Source organism: Diospyros lotus, chromosome 14 (genome assembly GCF_014633365.1).
Source record: "Diospyros lotus cultivar Yz01 chromosome 14, ASM1463336v1, whole genome shotgun sequence".
NCBI lineage: Eukaryota > Viridiplantae > Streptophyta > Magnoliopsida > Ericales > Ebenaceae > Diospyros > Diospyros lotus.
This window is the reverse complement of record NC_068351.1, coordinates 28,386,228-28,409,853: the sequence shown is the minus strand read 5'-3', so window position 1 is coordinate 28,409,853 and position 23,626 is coordinate 28,386,228. Positions and strand designations below refer to the sequence as shown.

Genomic DNA, 23,626 nt, shown 5'->3' with positions numbered 1-23,626 from the left:
TGATGAAGAGGTCGCTCTAAAAGTCGAGATCCTAGAGCGGGATCGAGTAAGCCTTAACCCCGACAAGGTCTGAATCATCAGACGGTCTGGCCTCCCTCTCGGAGTCCCTCTACCACATCTTGTGTCAAGCAAGCTCTTCAAAAATAGTAGGCCCTTCAGGACAAGAGATTGATACCTTAGCAGAAGAATAAGACTTGAGTAAGGCTGGGGCCTTCTCAGCTGCTTTGACAGGCAACGCGGAGCCCAATGCAGCTTCGTTCTCCCCCTTATAGAGTGCTTTTAGCTATTTCTTGGGAAACTAAGGTGCCATTTTGCCTACAAAGGGATATATGGACATGAGAATAAGCAAAGTGATAAATCACCCATGCACTTGGTAAACTCCCCACAATGCCCAAACAAAAGTCTGCGGTAATGAAAGGAACCCAAATTTGAAGATTTACCTAGTCAAGTTGTTGGCGGAGGAAGAATGTGTGCAGGAAGCACAATCTCAACTATAGACCCTGAAGACAAAAGAAAAAACGCTAAGAACACGCGAGGTTGCAAGAATTCAAAAATTGGAAGAGACAAGGAGCAAAAACCCTGGGCGAAATGGGACCTTTATAATGACCGCATGGACACATCAAACGGTCGAGAACCATTCATCACCAATCTATCGCTATGAGATCGCCACTTGTCACACATTTAAAACCACAAAGGGGCTGTCAATTACCTGTCTACAACATCCCACTTCCCGAGCGTAACGCCTCAAATCTCGAAATCACACGTGCTACGCACCAGAGCATAAGAGAATCGCCCCATCATAGAAACTGAGCTAACTTCAGGTACCCATAAGACCTACATCCCCCCAATCGTAGTCGCATGTCCGCTCGGCCATCTATCCCGGTCGGGTCCTAACGCCAACTCAACTCTCAAACTTGGTTAAAGTAGAAAATGCGCCTAACTTCCCATTCTCTAACTCAAAATCATTTTTTAAGCATCCGACTTGGGGTGCTGTGGACTATACTGACCCAAATCGAACCTTTGGCCTAACCCAGCTCTATCTTGGCCCACGGACCAATCAAGCTCTGTCTTGGGCCGATCTCAGCCCCCGACCTTATCCTGACCCTGCGCTAGCCTACAACAGCATCATTGCAACCGTATGTTGGATACTCTCGTGCCTGCTCAAGATCTCATCCTCATTAATGACAGATCACATCCTAATTAATAGTGGGTCCGATACACATTAATGAGGGTCTCATCAGCACCATGCCACCATCAGGGAGCCTCATCAGCGTTGGATATCCAATTCTATCACCCTGCAAACACATGACGCAAACATACAGGAGGACCTCTTCTTCTTCTATATAAACCAACTCTCATCAGAGTCAATATATGTTATTTTCTAGTCCACTAATACTCTGTCATTTTACTCTATTACTTACTTGAGTATCGGAGTACTTGTAGATGCCAATCGCCCGCCAAAACCCATTCCCTGCCATCATAAGATCACGTTCGATTGCCTCCCCTTTGTGGCCAGAAAGAACACTTTTATATATTTAATAAATTATAAATATTTTTTTTATAAAATTATTAATTCATTTTCAAAAATTATAACTATTTTTACTATGTAAAGTGTTCATATATATATATTTATTTATATATATATATTTTTAAAAAGTTATAAATACTTTTATGCCATAGAAATATATATAATTTTCAAAAATTAGTTGATTATTTTGTAAAAAAATCACTAATTTCTTATAAATATATTATCAATTTTTAAATGTATAAAAAACTTTACAAACTCCATTTATAAATAGATAACTTGTTAAACTCAATGAATAAAGGAAGACCTGTCAATTAATCCAATCATCATCTTTTTTATTTGTGATAATCGTAAGGGTGGATTTAGGATTTTTTATTTTGGGAGGTTTCAAAATTTTTTTCCTATCATGAGTTTAACTAATAGAAGAAAAATACAAAGATAAAAATAAAAATTTAACGTGTTTTATATGTATAAATAAATGGGAATTTTTTCCCGCCCCTGTCTCCCACCGTCCCGTGGTCCCACCACCACACCCATCTCCACCTCGGTCTAGACGGTTCCATGCCCCAGCCACCCTGCCCCCACCTCTGTAACCTCTCCAAAATCCGAATTGTCGTCGCGGCGTGTGTCCTTCTTCTTCCACCAAATTCTATATCCTCTCGTTCTGCAGCTCCAACCCCCCCTTTCCAAACCTCTCCCACAACCACAGCCATCTCAGTCTCGGTCCAGACGGTCTGGACCATCTCCGATGCCCCAGCCCCCCTCCCCCCCCCCCCCCCCCCCCGCCCATCTACCTCTCCGAATTGCAGCCGCCGTGACTGCCGTCAATGCCATCGAATCCCCTGCCAAATCCGTTTCCACCGGCGGAGACCCAGATTTTGAACAAGAATACAAGATAGATGGAAGAGGTAGAGAGAAGAGATGGCTTACTAGTTACTATGTACATTTGCTGTCATTGTTGAGGAAGAGGTGAAGACAAAAGAGAGCTGAGACAAGAAGAAGAAGCCACATCGCCATCGCCGGGGCCAGATGTAGGATTTGAGTTTAGGTTTGAGAATTAGAGATTAGGTTCAGGTTTGGCCCGGCAATGGATTTGGGTTTGGGCTTGGGCTAGTTGGGTGGGTTAAAAAATTTATCATTTTTGGGTTAAAAAAATCATTTTTAAAAAAATGGAGTCCACCCTGCACATGAGCTGGATCCACTCTGGATAATGATAAAAAATGACTGTGAAAGTAATAATAAAACAACAGTTACAATAATTAACTATAAAGTAATTGATTAAAGTTTACTATAAAAAATAGGTGACAACAAGGCAACAATTGCTACCAATCATAATCATTGCTTACCGATTAATTAATCATTATTAGTATAAGATTTGTGTACAGAATTCGATTAACATTAAGAAAATATTAGAGGGAGTAATAATATTATTATTACTATTACAGTTTCCAACAGTTACTATAAAATAAATTACTAGGTTTTATGGGGTGATTTTACATTTTAATCCTTTCATATATAATTTTTTCCTTAAAAAATTTACATTATTCCAAAATCATTGAATAAAACTAAGTTTATATATCATAAAGTGACAAATAAGTGCTAATATGAGATTACTTCTTCTCATCCTTTTTAATTTCTAATAAGAACTATACTAATAAAAAATATTATGTAAAAGATTTATAAATGATAAGAGTAACATCCTAACCACTCTTTAATTTTGTTTTTTAAATTTAGTTAACATTGTTGTTTCTAATATTATTTTACTAATTAAACATTATTTCATATTAATTATAATTAAAATCATAACATTAAATTAATGAAGGTGCAGCATTAATTGCTGTAAATTTTGCTCCATTAATTTCCTTTTCATGCTTACATTTTGTTGCCTACCTACTCACTAACATTAAATTTTGCTCCATTTCCTTTTCATGCTTAAAATATTATCAATGGCTATGAGTCGTAGTAGAGAGAAGAGAGAGAGAGAGTGGGTCAGCTGCCATTATATAGAGAGAAAGAGAGCGAGAGTGTGTGTGTGTGGGGGGGGGTAATGGCGGTGGGTCGACAACCATGGTTGCCTCCCTGTTTGTGTGTGTATGTGTGTATATGTGCAGGGGAGAAAGAGAGAGATGAGGCTAAACTGAAAATTTTAAAATTAGTGGAGAATTTTTTATGGTATGGGCTGCGAAGAGTAATTTCACGGGCTGCCAATAGAATTTCTCAGCTGACAAATCTCTACATATCTCCTGTAACTCTCAACTAACACAAAGGGGTACGCCAAGAGCTCCAATTATCCCAATATAATTTATAGGAGTACGTTGATAAATCAAAAGAAAATACGTAAAAAGCTAGGATGTATGGGATGCTACAAGGAAATTAGAGGTGAAATTTAAAAGAAAGTGATGGGTTTGATTTAGTAATTATAGCAACATGGGATGGGATGGGCATCAGACGTGAGGATTATATTAATACTAGATAATGTTTAATTTGTAAAATAAGACTACCAACGTCAATGACAATTGAATTTGAAGAAACAAATAGTCTTTCTAATGGAGTGAGTAGGTAAGTTGTCACAATCATCATTTTTGAGTTTTTTTTTGTGATGACAATATTTTAAGCATGAAAAGGAAATGGAGCAAAATTTTGCATGATATGAACTGTGAAGAATAATTTTACGGGCTGTCAATAGAATTTTCCTTGTCAGCTTAACACCTTGAGTAATTGAGAGAAGAAAAACAGGATGAACAAAAATAAGTGGATGATTAATTAGTGGATTGTGATATAATCTATATCAAAATCATGGAGCTTCAAGGATTGACAAGTGATATAAAAATTGGTAGATAATCTACTAACACCTGGAATTTCTACACACAATTGTTGAATAAAAATTATCGATAATATTCATCAAGCAATTGACGGTTTTTAATTTTGAAAAAAAGTTGACTATTTATGAAAGGGGTCTACATTTTGGTGTTCATTGTTGCAAGATTGTTCCTCAATTGTATACAATTCAGTCATTAACTTGTAATGATAATTAAACACTTCTTTAACTTTTAATGGATCCGACAACATCGTACAATCAATGATTTGTTTAATAGCCCTAAAGTTCGATGATTTGTTTAATAGCCATAAAGTTCCAACGACGATTAAATAAAAGAGGTGAAGACCTACCCAGTGAAAGTTGGATTTCGTGTGAATATTGTCATTCATCGTTTGCAATCAAACCAGCTCAATGGGCTCCCAGTCGTCTTGATTTCTTTTTTCTGTTCTTCTTAGCCAAAGAAGGATTCCGCGGGGGACATTTGTGGGGTCTAATGTCCCCCAGTGATTCGAACATTAAGCATGCATACATAATATGGATCATTGGGAATCCCAACCACTTTCAATGTTACAAATCTGCCAGATATTTTGTGACATAAAATATAATAATTTATAAAAATATAATTACGAGAAAAGTAATAATTGTTGAGTTAAAATCTATGTGATAAATCTCACTTTAACAGAATTAAAATTTAGTGTTAATTGCAATATCAATTAGTTGTGAATGTTTATCTTCTAAGGAATAACCCAAAAAATTATTTTTGGGTCCATTTTTACTTATAGAGCTATGATTAAACAGTTGGTTAGAAAGTATTTTGTAGTCTGATTGAGCTGAAATTTGGATTATACGTTCAAAACTCATAGGTCTAAGATTTGAACCGTGAAGATCTGATTTAGAGACCGAAATCCTTGGAAATCAAATCGTTTTTGTACTAACTTGTGGTTTTTAGTTTCTATTTGCACAATTGTGGTCAAATACATAATTGGATCGTGTTTTATGGTCCAATTTAGTTGAAATTTAGCAGGTACATTGACATGTGGTTCTAGTATTTGAACAGTGGAGATTTGATTTGGAGGCCAGGATCTTAGAGAATCAAGTCATTTTGATGTTGTTTCATTGATTTGAGATAAATATAAAAAAAATTACAAATTTCATATATAAATACATAACTTGTTAAACAAGTTAATTAACAAGCGAATTAATAAGCTGAAAGAAAGACATGTCAATTGATCCAATCATCCTGCTCTTCATTTGTGATAATGGTAAAAAATGGCCATGAAAGTGATAATAAAATGATTAATACAATAATCAACAATTGCTACCAATCATCATGCTTGATGGTTGCTTACATTACGTTACATTATGATTAATTAGTCATTATTAATATAAGGTTTGTGTACATAATTCGATTAACATTAAGAAAATATTAGAGGGAATAATAATAACATTAATACTGTTATTATAGTTTCCAAAATCATTAGATAAAATTGCTAGGTTTTATGGGGTGATTTTACATTTTAGTCCTTTCATACATACTCTTTTTTCTTACTTTTTTTTATATTATTCCAAAATCATTAGATAAAATTAAGTTTATATATCATAAAGTGATAAACGAGTGCTAATATGAGATTACTTTTTCCTATTTTTTTTAATTTCTAGTAAGAACTATAATAATAAAAAAATATTATGTAAAATGTTTATAAATAATAAGAGCAACATCCTAATCACTCTTTAATTATTTCTTTTTTGAATTTACTTATCATTTTCATTTCTAATATTATTTTACTAATTGAAAATTATCTCATATTAATTATAATCATCACATTTAATTAATGAAGGTGTAGTATTAATTGCTGTAAATTTTGCCCCATTTCCTTTTCATGCTTACATTTTGTTGCTCTCGTAAAAATATTGTCATCACAAAAAAGACTCAAAAATGATAAGAGTGATAGCGTATCTACTCATTCCATAAGAAAGACTATTTTACAAATTAAACATGCCATTGACGTTGGTAGTCTTATTTTACAAATTAAACATTATCTAGTATTATTATTGATACGACATAGTGTAAAAAGATAAAATAAAAGAAAAAAATTAATTAAATCAATGAATCAACCCGAATGGATGAAACAAGAAGAAGACGCGTGAAAACCTAGCGGCCCAAGCTACCCTAAAAGACCGCGACCGTAAGCCACAGCCTGCAACCGTGACAAGGCTCATGGCTGCAAGCCATTACTTGAGGTCGTGATACAACTCGTGGCCACAAGCCATGCTTGTGGTCGTAGGCACGGTCCGCGGCTACAAGCCACGGCCCGAGGCCATGATATATATGGCCCGTTGTCGCAAGCTAGGCCCACGGTCATGACATAGTCCGCAGTCGTGCCACAACTCGCAGCCTTAACTCGCGATCTCATAGTCTAGTTAAGTGCATAGGAAATTGGGAGCATCATCGAAGTATTTTCTCGAATAAGGGGAGGTCCTACACAATGCGTGAACTTGATAACTCTGAGTTGAAAATCCTTCCAGAAAAAAGGGTACTAGAATTGATTTGGAAAAATGAATATTTCTATAGATCATTTGAAGCAAATACGTTCCCCTCTATTCAATTTTATAGGAGAGCCAGTCCCTATAGTTGGAGCAGGACAGCTTGTAATCACCTTGGGAATAGAGCCTTTGAACATCACTAGGCAGGCTAACTTTATGGTAGTCAATACATCTTCACCAGCATACAATGTTATCTTAGGGTGACCACTCTGAAATGAAATGAGGGCAGTAATATCATTCGGATACTTGTTAATGAAGTTCCCAATGGCCTAGGGAATAGGGCTAGTTCGAGGCAATTAGAGGAAGGCACGGAGTTGTTGTATCACATCCACAAAGAGTAAAGATAAAAAGAAAAACTACACCATTGCCAGAACAGCCTAATCGCAAAAATAACGGGACCAAAACATGTGCATCTTACATATGCCACAGGGAGGCAATCCTGACAAATTTACTTGAAGTTTTGACATAATAAAGTAGTTATTTTTCAAAGTTAGTATTTATGTAATTAATGAATCCCCAAGCTTATTAGGGGATAGATCAATAAAATTTTCTTGTGGATTCCCTTTCTCTATGATGCAAGCCATTCACAAACACACAGATCAATAATAAAGAAGAAAAAAAGACCGTTAAGATGTCTAAGTGTCAATAGCAAAAAGACTCACATCAGACACACGCGGTAAAAGCATACCATTAAGATGTCCGAGGGTTAATAGTGTCAATAGATGAAAAGACTCGCCTTGGACACACAAAGCAAAAAGGATTGTTGAGATGTCTACGAGGTTAATAGCCAAAACACTTGCCTCAGACACACACGGTAAAAGCATATTGTTAAGATGTCTGGGGGTCAATAGCATCAGTAAATGAAAAGACTTGCCTCGGACACATGCAACAAAAAAACCATTAAGATGTCTGGGGGTTAATAGCTAAAAGACTCGCCTTAGACACACATGGAAAAAACATACCATTAAGATGTCCGAGGGTCAATAGACGAAAAGACTCGCCTCGAACACATGCGGCCAAAGTCGTTAGTAGAAAACACCACAGAATTTGTTCAGAGGACAATCACTTGTAGGAACACAAAAGTTAGATTACGGAGCAACAAAACAACTTTCCCCAATAGTTATGTGCAATTCAAGACATGATACAAAGAAACTAAGGTGTAACATGGGCCTCATCAGGCGTGTCACTATAAGGGTATTTCAGAGAATTCTTATTTTTTAATAACTTTATCACGCGCGTTGCTTTATGAACAATCTTCACATGCACATACAGGATCCCGAAAACCCCAGTCTTGCGCGTTTAACTTAACAAAATCAATAATCTTAACAACCAAACGAGACATATCATAACATAACGGATACATTAACATCAAACACCGTGATTCTTACATAGTATTTCCATAACAAAATATGTAATGTAGATAACCCAAATGATAACAACGTTATCGTACAACTATTCATACACAAGCTAAAATACATACTAAAACCCCAAAAGGTTACAACGACTATCAATCTAAGCACCATTGACCTTCAACCGGCCATGTTCTTGCCCTCGTAGCAGACCCTGGCTGGAACATTGAATGTTCCAGGGGCATAACCCATGTTAGATGACAAAACATCTAAGTGACGGCATGAAATAGTTTACAAAATGCATGAAAGACATACGAGCATGGCATACACAGACAAAATGACATGCAACATGTCTAACTTGAGAAATCTCCCAAACATACTCAACCTCCCGTGGAAAATCCATTCCACATACTGTTGGGGTTGACCTTGCCGCGACATACTTAATCTCTCGAGTGCCCTACCGTATCACTCGTTCACTTAGATTAACCTTGTCTCATTCTCAAGTAGACCCCATCCCGTCCCATATGGACTCAACAACGATACGAAAATCAATGCCCCGATGATATGAAAATCACACGCCATGCACCGACTCTTTTGCAAGTAAAAACAGTTTATGCAATATACCACATGATCAATATGCAAATGATGCCATATATACATGAATAAAATGTGTAAGCATAGTATCCCGAGTGCCCTACTGTGTCACTCGTTCACTTGAACTCACTACACTCACGCCAAGACATATCCAAAATAAGGGTAAAATTAGAGTCAAACCACACACCTCGAGCATATTCGAATTGCCTCGATCCTCGTGTACTGCCTTGATTTGCATGCCAAAATCGGAATCACTTGAACTTACACTCAACCTCGAGCCACAACATTTCCTAAACACCATATTTAATTAAGGAAACATTAAAATCCATTTTCCTCAATTTTTCCATAATTTTCTCTATTTTTCTCCTATTTTTCATCTCGATAATTCAAAAATAATTATCTTCTCAGACATTGTTCAAAATATTTCAACATAATAATTCCTAAAATAATTAAATAAAAATACTGAAATTAAAATTACCAAAATAGCCTTGCTCACGCGCTTCACGCGTGGCTGAGCGTGTGTATGGTGCGTGCAGTCGAGCGCCACTTTCTTCCCCAATTTTTCGACCACCGTCGACGTCTCCGATGCCCAAACAAAAGGTACCCCCTTGAAACCCTTGGAGAATTGATCCTAATGGCATAATTTTTATGCCGAAAAGTCATTGAAAAACGCCCCAAACGGGTAGTTACAGGCGGCGAAAAGCAAACTGCCTCAAAATTCCGACCGAGCCTTGACCAGCTTCAAACGCATACGAAAATGTACCAGATGCTCCAGATCTTTTCCTCTTGATGCAAGGATTAAAAGCCCCCTCTATCCACTCTCTCAAAAACATCCAAAATCGCGAGCAATTTAAGTCTCCATTCTTGACCAAAAACTTAGCTATTTATAGCAAAATTCTGGCTAAGCTTGGCCCCCAAGCCTGGCCCCCAAGCCTTCCTACCGCCGTATAGCACCTTCCCCAATCATCCCTCGGCCGTCCCATCGCTGGAAACGGTGGCCACATGCGGTGGCAGTGCGGCGGCCGACTTTTCCTTGCATTCACACTTTGAAATTTTTGCTAAATTACACTTCAACCTCCAGATTTCTTCAAATGACTTTTTAACCCCTACCATGATACCCTTGATCTTTCCAACACCATCACTAAGGCCCACAAGTTTTGACCATCTCATTTGACCCTCGAAATTCTTGAAAAATTATTGTTTTTATCTCCCTTTGGCAAATTTAGAAAATTACACTTAGGCCCGATTGATCGTTTTGACCTTAAATCCATTCGTTTTCAACCTGAAATCACTTAATGGTTGTTATATATATAAAATATAGGTCATTGACACGCTCCGTTCACTTTTCACATGTCTCCTACGTCAATTCGGTTTTCTCAGCCCGGTCGACAATTGTACCGAAAATTGTTCCCGATCCAATTTCTTTCATCACTAAAAATCATAATTCGAATCACTTGTCGATACTATATCATTTTCTTTGGTTATCTAGGGTTCAGGATACTCCCTCCAGTTGATTCGGTCACTTAAGACTATGACAATGTGTCTTATAGCCTTATTCTTTCTATAATTCCACTTGTACCCTTCATCAAATATTATTTATAGCCTCAAATCATTCTTGGGTATTACATAAGGAACGCCCAACAAGTTCTTCAGCCAAACTAGTTCAGCTAAAGAATTGGAGAGCAGTAGATGTTAAAACCAAATAAGGCATACAATTTAAAAGGCATACATTTCAAAAGGCGATAAAGTTAAAAAGTTAGTAAACAAATCATGGCCAATTGAAACAAGTCAATGCGGACAAAAAATATCATCTTAGTACATATCCAAGTATAAGAGATCAACGAAAAAACAAAAGTACAATAGTAAGGAGAAGTGACAATGACAAAACGACCGTAGACTGATAGACAGCCATGAGCTAGGGAGCTATTGAACTACCGAGGTTGGCGATGTGAGGCGGTAACAATTGTAGCTGGTGACCCAAGGCGATTGTGGCAACGACTGGTGACACGAGCTAGCAACAACTGTAGCTAGTGATGCAAGGTAGCAACGGTCGCTAGGGTTTATAGCGGGAGCACAAGAAGCAAAAAAATTGGGAGAAAATGGGTATAACAAACCTTAGAGAGAGAAATTAAAATTGTAAGAAGATAAAAATGAAGGCCCCTCATTCCTTAGTGGGGGACCACACACAAAAAACCTTGGCTCAGTCAAAAGTTTCCCAAAAAATACCTCTGGAAGAGCCCATTGATGAAAAAAGACATGTGAAAAAATTAGTAAAGAATAACTACTCTTCTTCTTAGGTAACCTAGGAAAAAGAGTGTGGAGTAATTGATACGGCATAATGCAAAAATACAATAAAAGGAAAAAATTAATTAAATTGATAGATCAACTCGAATGAATAGAACGAGAAGAAGGTGCGTGAAAACTTCTTGGCCCAAGCGACCCCAAAGAATCGCGGCCACAAGTCAGGCCCGAGGTCACAAGCCATAGCCTGAGGCCGTGATATGACCATCGACCACAAACCAGGCCCGAGGTTGCAAACTATAGCCCGAGGCTATGATACGACCATCAACCACAAGCCAGGCCCACGGTCGCAAACCACTGCCTGAGGTTGTGATATGGCACATCGTTGTGACACTACCCGCAGCCGTGCCACGGCTCGTAGCTTAGGCTGTAGCCTTAACTTGCAGTCCCACCATCTAGTTAAATGCACGGGGAATCTGGTGCACCACTAAAATATTTTCCCAAATAAGAAGGGGTCCCACACAATGCGTGAACTTGATAACCCCGATAGTTGAAAATCCTTCCAGAAAAAAAAAAAAGGCAATCATCCACAAGGAATTTCATCTCTAAAATGGGCAAGATAAACATCATCTATAAAAGATAAATGATGTCCACAACAATTCTAGTTCTAATCGAACTAGAAATAATTAAGATAAACATTATCTACAAATAATTCTAATCATGGGACACTTTGGATTACTTCATATTTCTCTATAAATATGAAAACACTCATTCTAAAAAAGATACGTCTCTGATACTAGTGTAAATACTATTCTTAGATTTTTATTACTCTTAGTGTCTAACTTAAGTATCGAAATATTTATACAAGGACCCTTCTGCACCTTCTGACTGTTTTCTTTCCTTACAGACTCAGGCGACTTGACGATGATGTTTCCCAATAATTAAATTCTTTATTGTATCTTAACAAGATCAATTATAATCCTCACCTCTCACGCGCATCCCATGTTGCTATAATTATTAAATCAAACCCATCACTTTCTTGTAAATTTCACCTCTAATTTCCTTTTAGCATCTTCTCATAGTGTTTACATATTTTCTTTTGACTTGATCAACACACCAACATAAATTGATGGTATATTTTTAAAATTTTAGTTTTTTCTTTTAATTCAAACATTTTATTATACTTTATTTTTATTAAATTAATTTCTAAACTTTTTTAAAATAGCTAAAACACCTCATTTGTTAATAACAATATTCCTTGAATAAAAAATAAAATAAAATTAAACAAAACTTAAAACAAAGTCGGCTCAACTAGAGATGCTTGGGGTTTAGCTAGAAAAAGAGAGAGAAACGAGGAAAGGAGTAAGCGATAGGTGAATTGGAACTCAACAACCCACTTTCAAAGGATTTCATTTGAGAAAAATGAATTTCTAACTTTGAGGGTCATACTGAATCAAATCGAAACCAAAAGATCTCTAAAATTTACAATGATACATACTACCAAATATGCCATAAGTAATGCTTAAACCATAATGGCTTCAAGTGCCACCACTTGAATGAAAAAGCCACAACTCAAATTGAGGTTTTTGACCATTGTACTTGACTCATCAACAATTTCTAGAAGGAATTCAAGTTTGAAACCAAAGATGAGTAGGTAACCTTCCAACTCCTCCTCTCTCTCTCTCTCTCTCTCTCTCTCTCTCTCTCTCTCATAGGTTCCAAACCATCACTAATTAATAGGTAAGGTTCTAGTGAACCCATTAGATGACACTCTTTTGTTTTAGATAATAAATTTTAATTTAATTAACACGATTAGTAAATAGGGTATTGTGGACATTTAACAATAGTTTGTGACTTTTGCCTTCATACATTTAATTTTCCTCAAGAAAAATTTCATTACAAAATCATTATATAAAATTTCATGCATGATAAAGTGATATCCCAAAGCAAAAGCTACACTAGATCAAGCTATCATAACAATGAGTGCTCCTAAAATGATTTTTTCTTTTTTTTTTTTTTATACTAACAAAAAACTTAAGAAAAATTTCACATATCATCCTTAAGATTAGTCTAAATTGCACTAAATATTTTTATGTTTTTAAAAATAACACAAATCTCTCCAGACTTTTATGGCTATCGGCATTCACCTTCCCCTTTTATTGTTAACTAATGAGAGTTAATTCTTTTGAAATTCTAAAAATACCTTCCATTTTCTTTTTACACTACAATTACAAAAATAATAATAATAATAAATAATAGTGTTTATCTTCACCGAAATGGGTTATTGACCATTACTACTATACCATTGACCATTGCTCTTCACTGTAATGGGATTTTCATTGATGGTATTTTTTGTTAAATCTCATTTGTTGAGAATCCATAAATCTCTAATGATACTGATATGACAAAGTGATAACCAAACTACCCATCTCTCTCTTTCTTAGAGGCTAAAAATCATCGTGGCAGATTTCTAGATTTAAAAACTCATCCCAATGGTTTGGAGCTATATTATCGTCCAACTTTGTTGAAAGAAATCCATCATCAATGACGAACCATCAATGACACGAAGGGAGAAGAAAAAAAAAAGAGGAGAGATAAAAATGAACTAGAGAAGAATGGTTTAAAAGGAAGGATAAAATAATTAAATTTTGTATTTTTTATTAACAACAAAGGAAATTTGTACTACTTCTAAAAACACAAATATACTTGATGTAATATACATAAACTTTAAAAATAATATGTAAAATTTACCTCATAAAATTATTTTATAAAAGATTCGTGAACAACATAGCAATATCCTAACCATTTCGAAAAGGCGTTCAGATAATGATTATTTTTTAAAATATGTTGATATTTTCATTTGTCATATTTTCTTAATTAGACATTATCTAACATAAACACAAATAATAAATGAAGCTGTGCATTCTTGGAGGTTTTTATTTTTAAATTTAATTGTCATTATCATTTTCAATCTTATTTTACTAATATATTAGACATGATGATATGGTAATAAAATTTATTATATTAAATGATATTATCTATCGCATTAAATTATTTTATAAAAGATTCATGAACAACGTAGCGACATCCTAATTATTTTGAAAAGACGTTGGCATAATGATTATTTTTTAAATATATTGATATTTTCGTTTGCCATTTAACATAAACACAAATAATTAATGAACCTGTACATTCTTGGAGGTTTTTATTTTTAAATTTAATTATCAATTATCATTTTTAGTCTTATTTTACTAATATATTAGATATGATGATATGGTATTAAAATTTATCGTATTAAATGATATTATCTATCGCATTAAATTATTTTATAAAAGATTTGTGAATAACGTAGCGACATCTTAACTATTTCGAAAAGACGTTGACAAAATGATTATTTTTTTTAAATATATTGATATTTTTGTTTGTCATATTTTCTTAATTAGACATTATCTAACACAAACACAAATAATTAATGAAGCTGTGCATTCTTGGAGGTTTTTATTTTTAAATTTAATTGTCATTATCATTTTTAGTCTTATTTTACTAATATATTAGATATGATGATATGGTATTAAAATTTATCTTATTAAATGATATTATCTATCGCATTAAATTATTTTATAAAAGATTCGTGAATAATGTAGCAACATCCTAACTATTTTCAAAAGACGTTGACATAATGATTATTTTTTAAATATATTAATATTTTCCTTTGTCATATTTTCTTAATTAGACATTATCTAACATAAAAACAAATAATTAATGAAGCTGTGCATTCTTGGAGGTTTTTATTTTTAAATTTAATTGTCATTGTCATTTTTAGTCTTATTTTACTAATATATTAGATATGATGATATGGTATTAAAATTTATCGTATTAAATAATATTATCTATCGCATTAAATTATTTTATAAAAGATTCATGAATAACGTAGCGTCATCCTAACTATTTCCAAAAAATTCGTGAACAACGTAGCATCATCCTAACTATTTTCAAAAGACGTTGGTATGATGATTATTTTTTTAGTTTTAATTAATATTTTTGTTTGTCATATTTTCTTAATCAGACATTATCTAACATAAATACGAATAATTAGCCAACTTATGCATTCTTGGAGGTTTTTATTTTTAAATTTAATTGTTATTGTCATTTTCAATCTTATTTTATTTTACTAATATATTAGACATGATGATATGGTATTAAAATTTATGATATTAAATGATATTATCTATCTCATTAAATTAAATAAGGTTTACGATCTGATATTATTAAAAAATTAAATAATATTATTTATCGTATTAATTTTTTTAATTTTTTAACAGCGGGAAAAACAAAGGATGAGAGAAAGAGTAGGGCACGTGGCGCACCTCTATTGGCCAATAGGTGAAAAATGGATAAGGGAGAAGCTGTGTTGGGGCGCTGTCAGGACATTCTATCAACCGCATTCAATTTCTTGCCGCAAGGGAGAGGCAGAGGAAGAGAGAAAGCCGGGGGGGGGGGGGGGGGGGGGGGGGGGGGCGGGGGGGCGGCGGCTGCACGTGACACGTGGCGAGCTTCTATTAGCCAATAGGTGAAAAATGGAGGAAGAGAGAAAGAGGAGGGGGGCCTGCACGTGACACGTTCTCTCTTCCTCTCTTCTCTTTTTTTTTGAAATAAAAAATTTAATAGGATAGATAATATTATTTAATTGCATCAGTCCCCGTTCTACTATATAAGTAAATCAAACCCTTGTGAAACCTTCATTTCAGTTTGACTTGAAAATATAAATTTTCTTATCCATTTTTCTTTCACCCTTTCAAATTTTTTTAGAGTTGATGATCTTCTACCCAACATTGTGGAATCAAAAGAGGCACACCTGATCTCAAGTTTTCTCCATGATTCGTTATTACGATCGATTTTTAATTAGTCTTTCAATTTTTAATTCTATTAAATGACTACAACAGGAGTTCATGAAACCTCTTCTTCTACTTCTCGGAGCAGCTATCATGTGTTTTTGAGTTTTAGAGGCAAGGATACTCGTTGGACATTCATTGATCACTTGTATACAGCTCTAGTGAATGCTGGATTTCGTACTTTTAGAGATGACGATGAGATAGAAAGAGGAGAAAATATCAAACTTGTATTGGAGAGAGCAATTAAAGAGTCTAAGGTTTCAATAATTGTCTTCTCCAAAAACTATGCATCTTCTAATTGGTGTCTTGATGAGTTAGTGAAGATTCTTGAAAGACGAAAGATGGGAGATTTTCGCCACATGATTTTGCCAGTATTCTATGGTGTGGATCCTTCAGAGGTTAGAAAACAAAATGAGGATTATGCAGAGGCATTCATGAGACACAAGGCGCAATTCAAGGGAGGAAAGTCTAAAGCAAGCAAATGGATGGAGAAATTGAAAAGATGGAGAAAAGCTTTGGAGGAAGCAACTAATTTGGCAGGGATGGCTTTACATGATCAACTAGATGGGTAAATTAACATTCTCATCCACTTCTTATCACAGTTCATGGTTCATAGCTTTGAAATCCGTTCTTAACATGCTTTTAGTGCATGAACATGCTTTTAGCTTTGAAATCAATTTTTAACCCGCTTTGATATTTATTCTTAAGTGAAGCTGTGACTAGTACGACCTTCTAATATAGGATCGTGGGCTCTCTTAGGACATGTATAGTTCTACGAACAAACCATATTCAATCAAATGGCTCTATCATCTATTCTAGTTCTAGACAATAATCTCATAATATCATAAGCATTAATCTAAATTGATCAAAATCACAAATCAACCTTAAATTTAATTTTAGAAACAATTCACCATGTTAAGATGGATCCATAAATCTCTCTAGATGGATATCCTTCTTCTCCTCTCAACCTTAATCTCTCTAAATTCTTCTTATTTTCTTACTATTGATTTATTTATTTATCAAATTTTCTATTTTATTCTTCTTTAATCGATGAGCATAAAGATTCTCAAAATTAAGATTTAAAATTTTAAATTATTAAATAAAAGATTAATTTTATTATATATATATTATTTTTACGTTGAAATCTGAGAGAGAGAGAGAGAGAGAGAGAGAGAGAGAGAGAGAGAACTCAAATTAAAGGTATCCAGTGTAAGGTTCAACAAAGACAAGTTGTGTTATACAATTGAACGCAAGCTTTATGTGAAAATTTTGGACATGTATTTGAGTTTTAATTCATGAAAAGAGGATACTAATTACTAGATAGATAGGAATAGTCTTTATGTTTCCTAACTAACGTACGTGGAACCAAATTGCATGCATGTGATTAAAATTAATACAAGAGTATTTTAAATATTTTAGATAATAAAATTACTACCTAAACTATATATAAAATAAGATTAAATAGTATTATTATGCAGGAGCAAGATGAGGCAAATTAAAGAGAGAATATCTTGTCTTGCAACATGCATTGGGCATCCCATTTTGTAACCATTATTATTATTATCCTATCATATAATTTATAACTTTATAATAAAGAAAGAAACACGTAACAGCATGCATGCACAGTGCCATTGATGGAGTTTTTAAACATATTTGAATATTTGTTTTATTTATTTATTTATTTTTTATATTTTGATTATATATGTGATAAAATTTCAATTTTAGTTTTATATTATATTTTTAATTAATATAACTATTTATTTTATAAAAACACATTGAGAAATGAGAATAGTCGAGGTTTGTGATTGAGGCAAGGTGAGTTTGAATGTATAAAAATGTTTAGTAAAAATTGATTTACTTGAGTTAAGTTTTAATTATATATGATTATTTGATAAAATACTTAAATTTATTAAATACATCAAAATATAGTTAGTGATTTGGGTCTTCTAACAAACCTAAAATGATGAGTTGAGTTTAATTAAATTTGAAGGTCACCAAATATCTTATTTATTATGTTACCATGCATGAACTCAAACTTAAATAACATCCAAACTCAAAGTGAAAATGGAAAATGGGGCTGTAGAAATATTGTTTTCAAAAGAAAAGGTAAATAAAAAACGTGAGTGCTCACTCAAAAGAGAGGTCTCAACTCACGCAGTAATCAATGGGATGAATATGTTAACTGTTATTAATAAATGAGAATAAAATCTTCTAAAATTAATATGCATGTGAAATGGAATATTAGATTAGGATTTAGACATATGAGACTTTATTTATTTATTTATTTTTTGCAAATAATTAGTGGCTAGGGGAATGTTTTTGTGGTGAGGCATTTATAAAATAAATCTGGTTTAATACCTAAACCGATTTACTTGATCTAAATCTAACTCAATTATAATGCACTGGTCAGATTTGGTTATTCTTCTCTCTCTATTAGATTTCTAAATTGATTAGATTTTTACAAGCCAAATCTAAATCTATACATGAATTAAAGATTGTAAAACTCAATTAGCACGGGTAGATGGGAAACAAGAGAAACTTTTAGTATGAAGAATGAATTCTGTTTTTCAAAAAAATAAGATTCCAGTGTTATTAGACATGGTTGCCATACCATTGTATCTTCTAAGATTTATGTTATTTTCATTTTATTTTTTTATTTTTTAATATATTCTCAATGCGATAAATTTTAACTTGCAATTGATACAAGTATTCAGATATTATGATAATAATAATTTTGATTTTTTATTTGTTAAGTGTAAATAAATTTTTAACATATTCAAGTTATGACACGCTTAGTGAATATACAAATCTTATAGTTTGTCTTGATTGCAAATCATAGGGACGAGTCAAAGTTTATTCAAAACATTGTCAAAGCAGTTGACGACAAGTTAAGGCCAACAATCTTGTATGTTCCCCCATACATCATTGGACTGGATTCTCGTGTCAGAATGATTAATTTGTGGTTAGGAGATGGAGGAAGTGACGCTAGAATTGTTGTCATCTGCGGGATTGGTGGAATTGGTAAGACAATCATTGCGAAATTTCTGTACAACTTAAACTTCTCCAAATTTGAAGGTAGCAGTTTCATAGCAAATATAACAGAAGTTTCAAGACAACAAAATGGCTTAATTCATTTACAAAGGGAACTTCTTTCAGATATTCTAAGGGGAAGAAATGAGAAAAAGATAAATAATGTTGATGAAGGGCTTGTTAAGATTAAACAAGTTGTAGGATCTAAAAGAGTTCTTATAATTCTTGATGACGTGGATAAACGAGAACAATTAGATGCAGTTATTGGAATGCAAGATTCGTTTTCTCCAGGTAGCAAAATGATCATAACCACTAGACGAGAACACTTGCTAAGAACTCATGAACATTGCATGATACACAAGGTAGACCAGTTGAATCCTTATGAATCCTTAGAGCTTTTTAGTTGGTATGCCTTTGGACAAAACCATCCTATTGATGGTTATTCGGTGTACTCAAAGAGGATAGTAGAGTATTGCAATGGGCTCCCGCTGGCTCTTAAAACTTTAGGTTCTTCAATGTCTGGGAAAAGTTTAGATGTGTGGAAAAGTCAACTTCAAAAATTGAAAGCAATTCCTGACAGTGAAATTCTTAAAAAACTAAGACTAAGTTACAACTCTTTACAAGATGATCATGACAAAAATTTATTCCTTGATATTGCATGCTTCTTTGTGGGAAAAGACAAAGACTATGCAATTACAATCCTAGATGGATGTGATTATTTCTCATTGATTGGAATTCACAACCTCATTGATAGAAATCTATTAGGAGTTGACATACACAACAAGTTGGTAATGCATCCAATGATTCAAGAAATGGGAAGAGAAATTGTTCGGCAAGAATCACCCCAGGCGTTAGGAGAACGCAGCAGGCTTTGGAAACACGAGGATTCCTTTAATGTCTTGAGGGAAAAACTTGTAAGAATTAATCCTACTCATTTATATTTGTACATATCTGTCAATGAATACTTTCTAATTATGTATAAATGCTTCCTCTCCTCCTTTCTTTTTCAGGGCACAAGAAAAATTAGAGGCCTCACTCTTGATACCCATTTCTTAAAGGAAGATAGAGCTAAATGGAATGACTTTGGGCCCCACGGAGAAAGTTGGTATAACAAGCGTAAGAGAGATTCCTTTTCCTTCTTCTCTAGTCTCTCTGTAGGCATTGCTACAAAAACTTCAAATGAAGTAGTATTGGAAGTTGATGCATTTGTAGGCATGTCCAACCTACAACTTCTGCAAATTAGCAATGTACAACCATGTGGAAATTATGAAAAATTTCCCAAGGGATTGAGATGGTTGTGTTGGTCAGGTTTCCCATTACAAAGGATGCCCGATGATTTCCCTTTGGACAAGCTAGTTGCTCTTGAAATGCCTTATAGTTGCTTGAAAAAGGTTTGGAATGGAGTGAAGGTTTGTCTCTTATTTCCATCTCCCTATTTTTTTTTTTTTTTTGCTATATTTTAATATTTTTAATCAAATTATTAATATTGTCTCTCTTTTGTTGTCTTACAGCACCTTACATTATTGAAAATCCTCAATCTAAGTCATTCCAATAACCTTTCTGAGACTCCCAATTTTTTGATGTTGCCCAATCTCGAGAGACTTATACTTGAAAACTGTGCAAGGTTGGTTAAGGTTCATGAATCTATTGGACACCTAGAAAGACTTATTTTCTTAAGCTTGAGGAATTGTCAGAACTTGAGGAAGCTTCCTGAAATCATTTATAAGCGAAAATCTCTAGCAACACTTGATATTTCTGGTTGCATAAATCTTGAAAATATTTCGGCAGAGTTGGGCAATATGGATTCTTTGACAGTGCTCCATGCAGATGGAATTATAAAAAGTCAATTACTTTGTATCACTCAGGAGGTCAAAGCGTGGCCTTTGTTTGTGTGGCCTTGGCAATCAAGTCTAAGAAGTTGTCCAGAAACTTCACGGGCTTCTTTTCCCAAGTCGTTGGTGCATTTAAGTCTAGAAAATTGCAATTTATCTGATGATTGTTTCCCTCTTGAATTTGGCAACCTATCTTCATTACGCATATTAAATTTGAGCAATAACGCAATGTATGGCCTCCCTAATAGCGTCAGGGGTCTTTCTAGACTACATGAATTGTATTTGCTATCATGCCCAAGGCTTAAGAACGTTGATTGTTTGCCACAAAATATAGACTTATTGATGGCTGAAGGATGTAAGTTGCTGGAAAAAATAAGCTTTGAAACACAGGGCATGTCTCCAAGGTTAGGCTATAATGGTTGTTTGAGTCTAATTGAGATTAAGGGCAAATTCAAATTGGAACCCTTAGAAAGTGTTGATGGAGAGCTAATTAACAAGTTTGGCTTATTAGACTCTGAAGTTGTGGACAAATCACCTGTAGAGCTTCTCTCAAGTATTGTTGCCGTAAAAAAGAGGATGTCTTGTCCCCAGGTTCTCTTTCCTCTCCCCCCCCCCCCCCCTCTTTATATATAGATGTATATATATGTCTGTCTTCATGTGTGAGTTAACTTTTTTAACATTTAAAATTGTAAATTTTTGTGGCACAGGTGTTGCACGAACGTCACGTGCTAACCACTTTTATGCGAGGGAACAAGATTCCTACAAGTTTCAATCACAAGAACATAGGAACCTCAGTTTGTTTTACTATTATGCCCTCTGATGTTTATTTAAGAATTCAAGGCTTGTCGGTGTGTTCTGTTGTTGCATTTTCTAACCCTTCTGATGCTTTAATAGCTCCATCTTTCTGGGGGGATAGCTGGGGCTTACACACTATTATTAGTAATGAAACCAAATATTTGAAATGGAGCTACGGCCCGGCAGTCGTTGGCATTCCAGGAGTTGATGAGGACTTGTTATGGTTAAGTTATTGGAAGTTTGAGGATCATCAACTAGAAGGTGGCGACGTGTTGAACATTTCAGTTCCTACAACTGAAGCTTTTCAAGTGAAGGAGGTTGGCGTTCGTCTTGTGTATAGGGAGGAGGCAAAAGAACAGAAGAGCAACCAAGCTACCAATTCAGATGACGCCCGACCAATCCATTCCTTATATGGAAAGGCAGTTCCTAGTTGCTGCAATGAGGATTGCCAGAAGTGTAAGAACTATCCGGTGCCTACAAATCCGGCAAGCACCAGAGTCATTCTTGTCGGCACTCATCCTTGGTATTGCACAGGTTGTCCCGACGGTTATTCGGTAGACCACTATATGACTAGGACAGGTTAAAACATTTGGAGGTAATTAGTTGCTTGTGATGGATTGGATTTTATATTTTGTTTGTTTCATGCTCATTTATTTCCAAGAGAAACCAACAGTACTTATTGGGATTAGTGCTATAAATTTTATCTGTGTGCAACTATGTTATAACTAGATCTCTTTCGATCTTTATCGAACACACATCAATATCTGCTCTTCATTTGGTACAAACATTGCTAAATTTAAAAGCAGATTGAATTATAAACCCTCGTAAATTGATTTTGATACTTACATGAATTAATTTGGTAGTGCACAACTTGATTGAATTATTAACATTTGTTACTTTTTGTCGATGGGAGAGGACATAGACATAAGCTCTTTGCTTCACTACAATGGAGGGAGCAGCTAGAAGTCATCAATACGTGTAAAATCACTTAAAGAAGGCTGCTTGGTATTTCCCACATTCTTGCCCTGTTAAGGAAACTTAGTACCAATAATGCTTCCTTGCTTTGGTTATGATTATGATTATGATTATGATTATGATTATTTACATGTTTGATTAAGTGAACATAAATGGCTTGGGAGATAGTGTATTAGCAGTTGTGGAAATGAACCACCTAGAATAACTAAACTTCAATCTTTAAAAATGCCTTTTCGATCCATGTCCTTCACAATCTATTGTGGATCCAATGTGCAAAAATAAATGCTCAGAAGAACAAGGAGTACTTGTAATAGCATAACAGACAGTGGTGGAGCCGAGGAAGAATTTTAGTCCAGTCCAAAGACTAATTTTAGTCCTGTCCAAATTATAAAAATTATAATTATTCATACTAATATATATAAAAATTAAAAAAATAAAAAAACCAACTAGGCCCCAGCTGACCAACATGTGGCTCCGCCACTTATAACAGATTGAGATCAAGCTTCCAACTTGGTCAAATAACTTTGATTTAGTTTCAAAACTAGCAAAAAGTCATTAACGGACTCTACTTAATTAATTAGAATTTAAGGAATTTTGATTGCAATCCACAAGAAAAGGGATGAATATTTTGAGTTCTACATCTATTACTTTATTTACAAACTTCAAGGGAGCTTCAACTATTTATGATATATTACTTTCCTCTTATTTGCCTAAATAAATCTTTTGATGAGGACCTCTATAAAAATAGCATACGGTATGTAAATATATACCTGAATCGGAATAGAAGAATCGAACAACACTACAAGAAAAAATTTCATTTGCGACTGATATTTCGACCGATTTACCGACAGAATACTGATTTGGCGATGGAATTTTCGACCAAATGTGTCGGTAGGGAAACAGCTCCTCGGTAATTTTTACCGACGGAATACTATGTTGGTCACAAAAATACTGATCGAATTAGCAACGGATTATATTTTCGTTGCTAAATTAATAAAATTCATTGAATACCAAATTAGCAACCGATATAA

General features: G+C 34.4%; 1 protein-coding gene across 2 annotated transcripts in view; it reads left to right on the top strand.

Moving 5' to 3' along the window:
• LOC127790519 (disease resistance protein RPV1-like) overlaps positions 1 to 22,329 on the top strand; it is a 100,672-nt gene extending 78,343 nt beyond the window's left edge. The window contains exons 2-5 of one of the 2 annotated variants that reach the window (XM_052320067.1): positions 18,803 to 19,907; positions 20,004 to 20,402; positions 20,505 to 21,416; positions 21,533 to 22,329. In XM_052320067.1, coding sequence (XP_052176027.1) covers positions 18,803 to 19,907; positions 20,004 to 20,402; positions 20,505 to 21,416; positions 21,533 to 22,204 — 3,088 coding nt within the window. In that variant the 3' untranslated portion in view covers positions 22,205 to 22,329. Of the gene's footprint in view, positions 1 to 18,802; positions 20,403 to 20,504; positions 21,417 to 21,532 lie in introns of both variants that reach the window. The other variant, XM_052320066.1, reaches the window with a different exon arrangement.
• Positions 22,330 to 23,626: the final 1,297 nt, after the last annotated feature.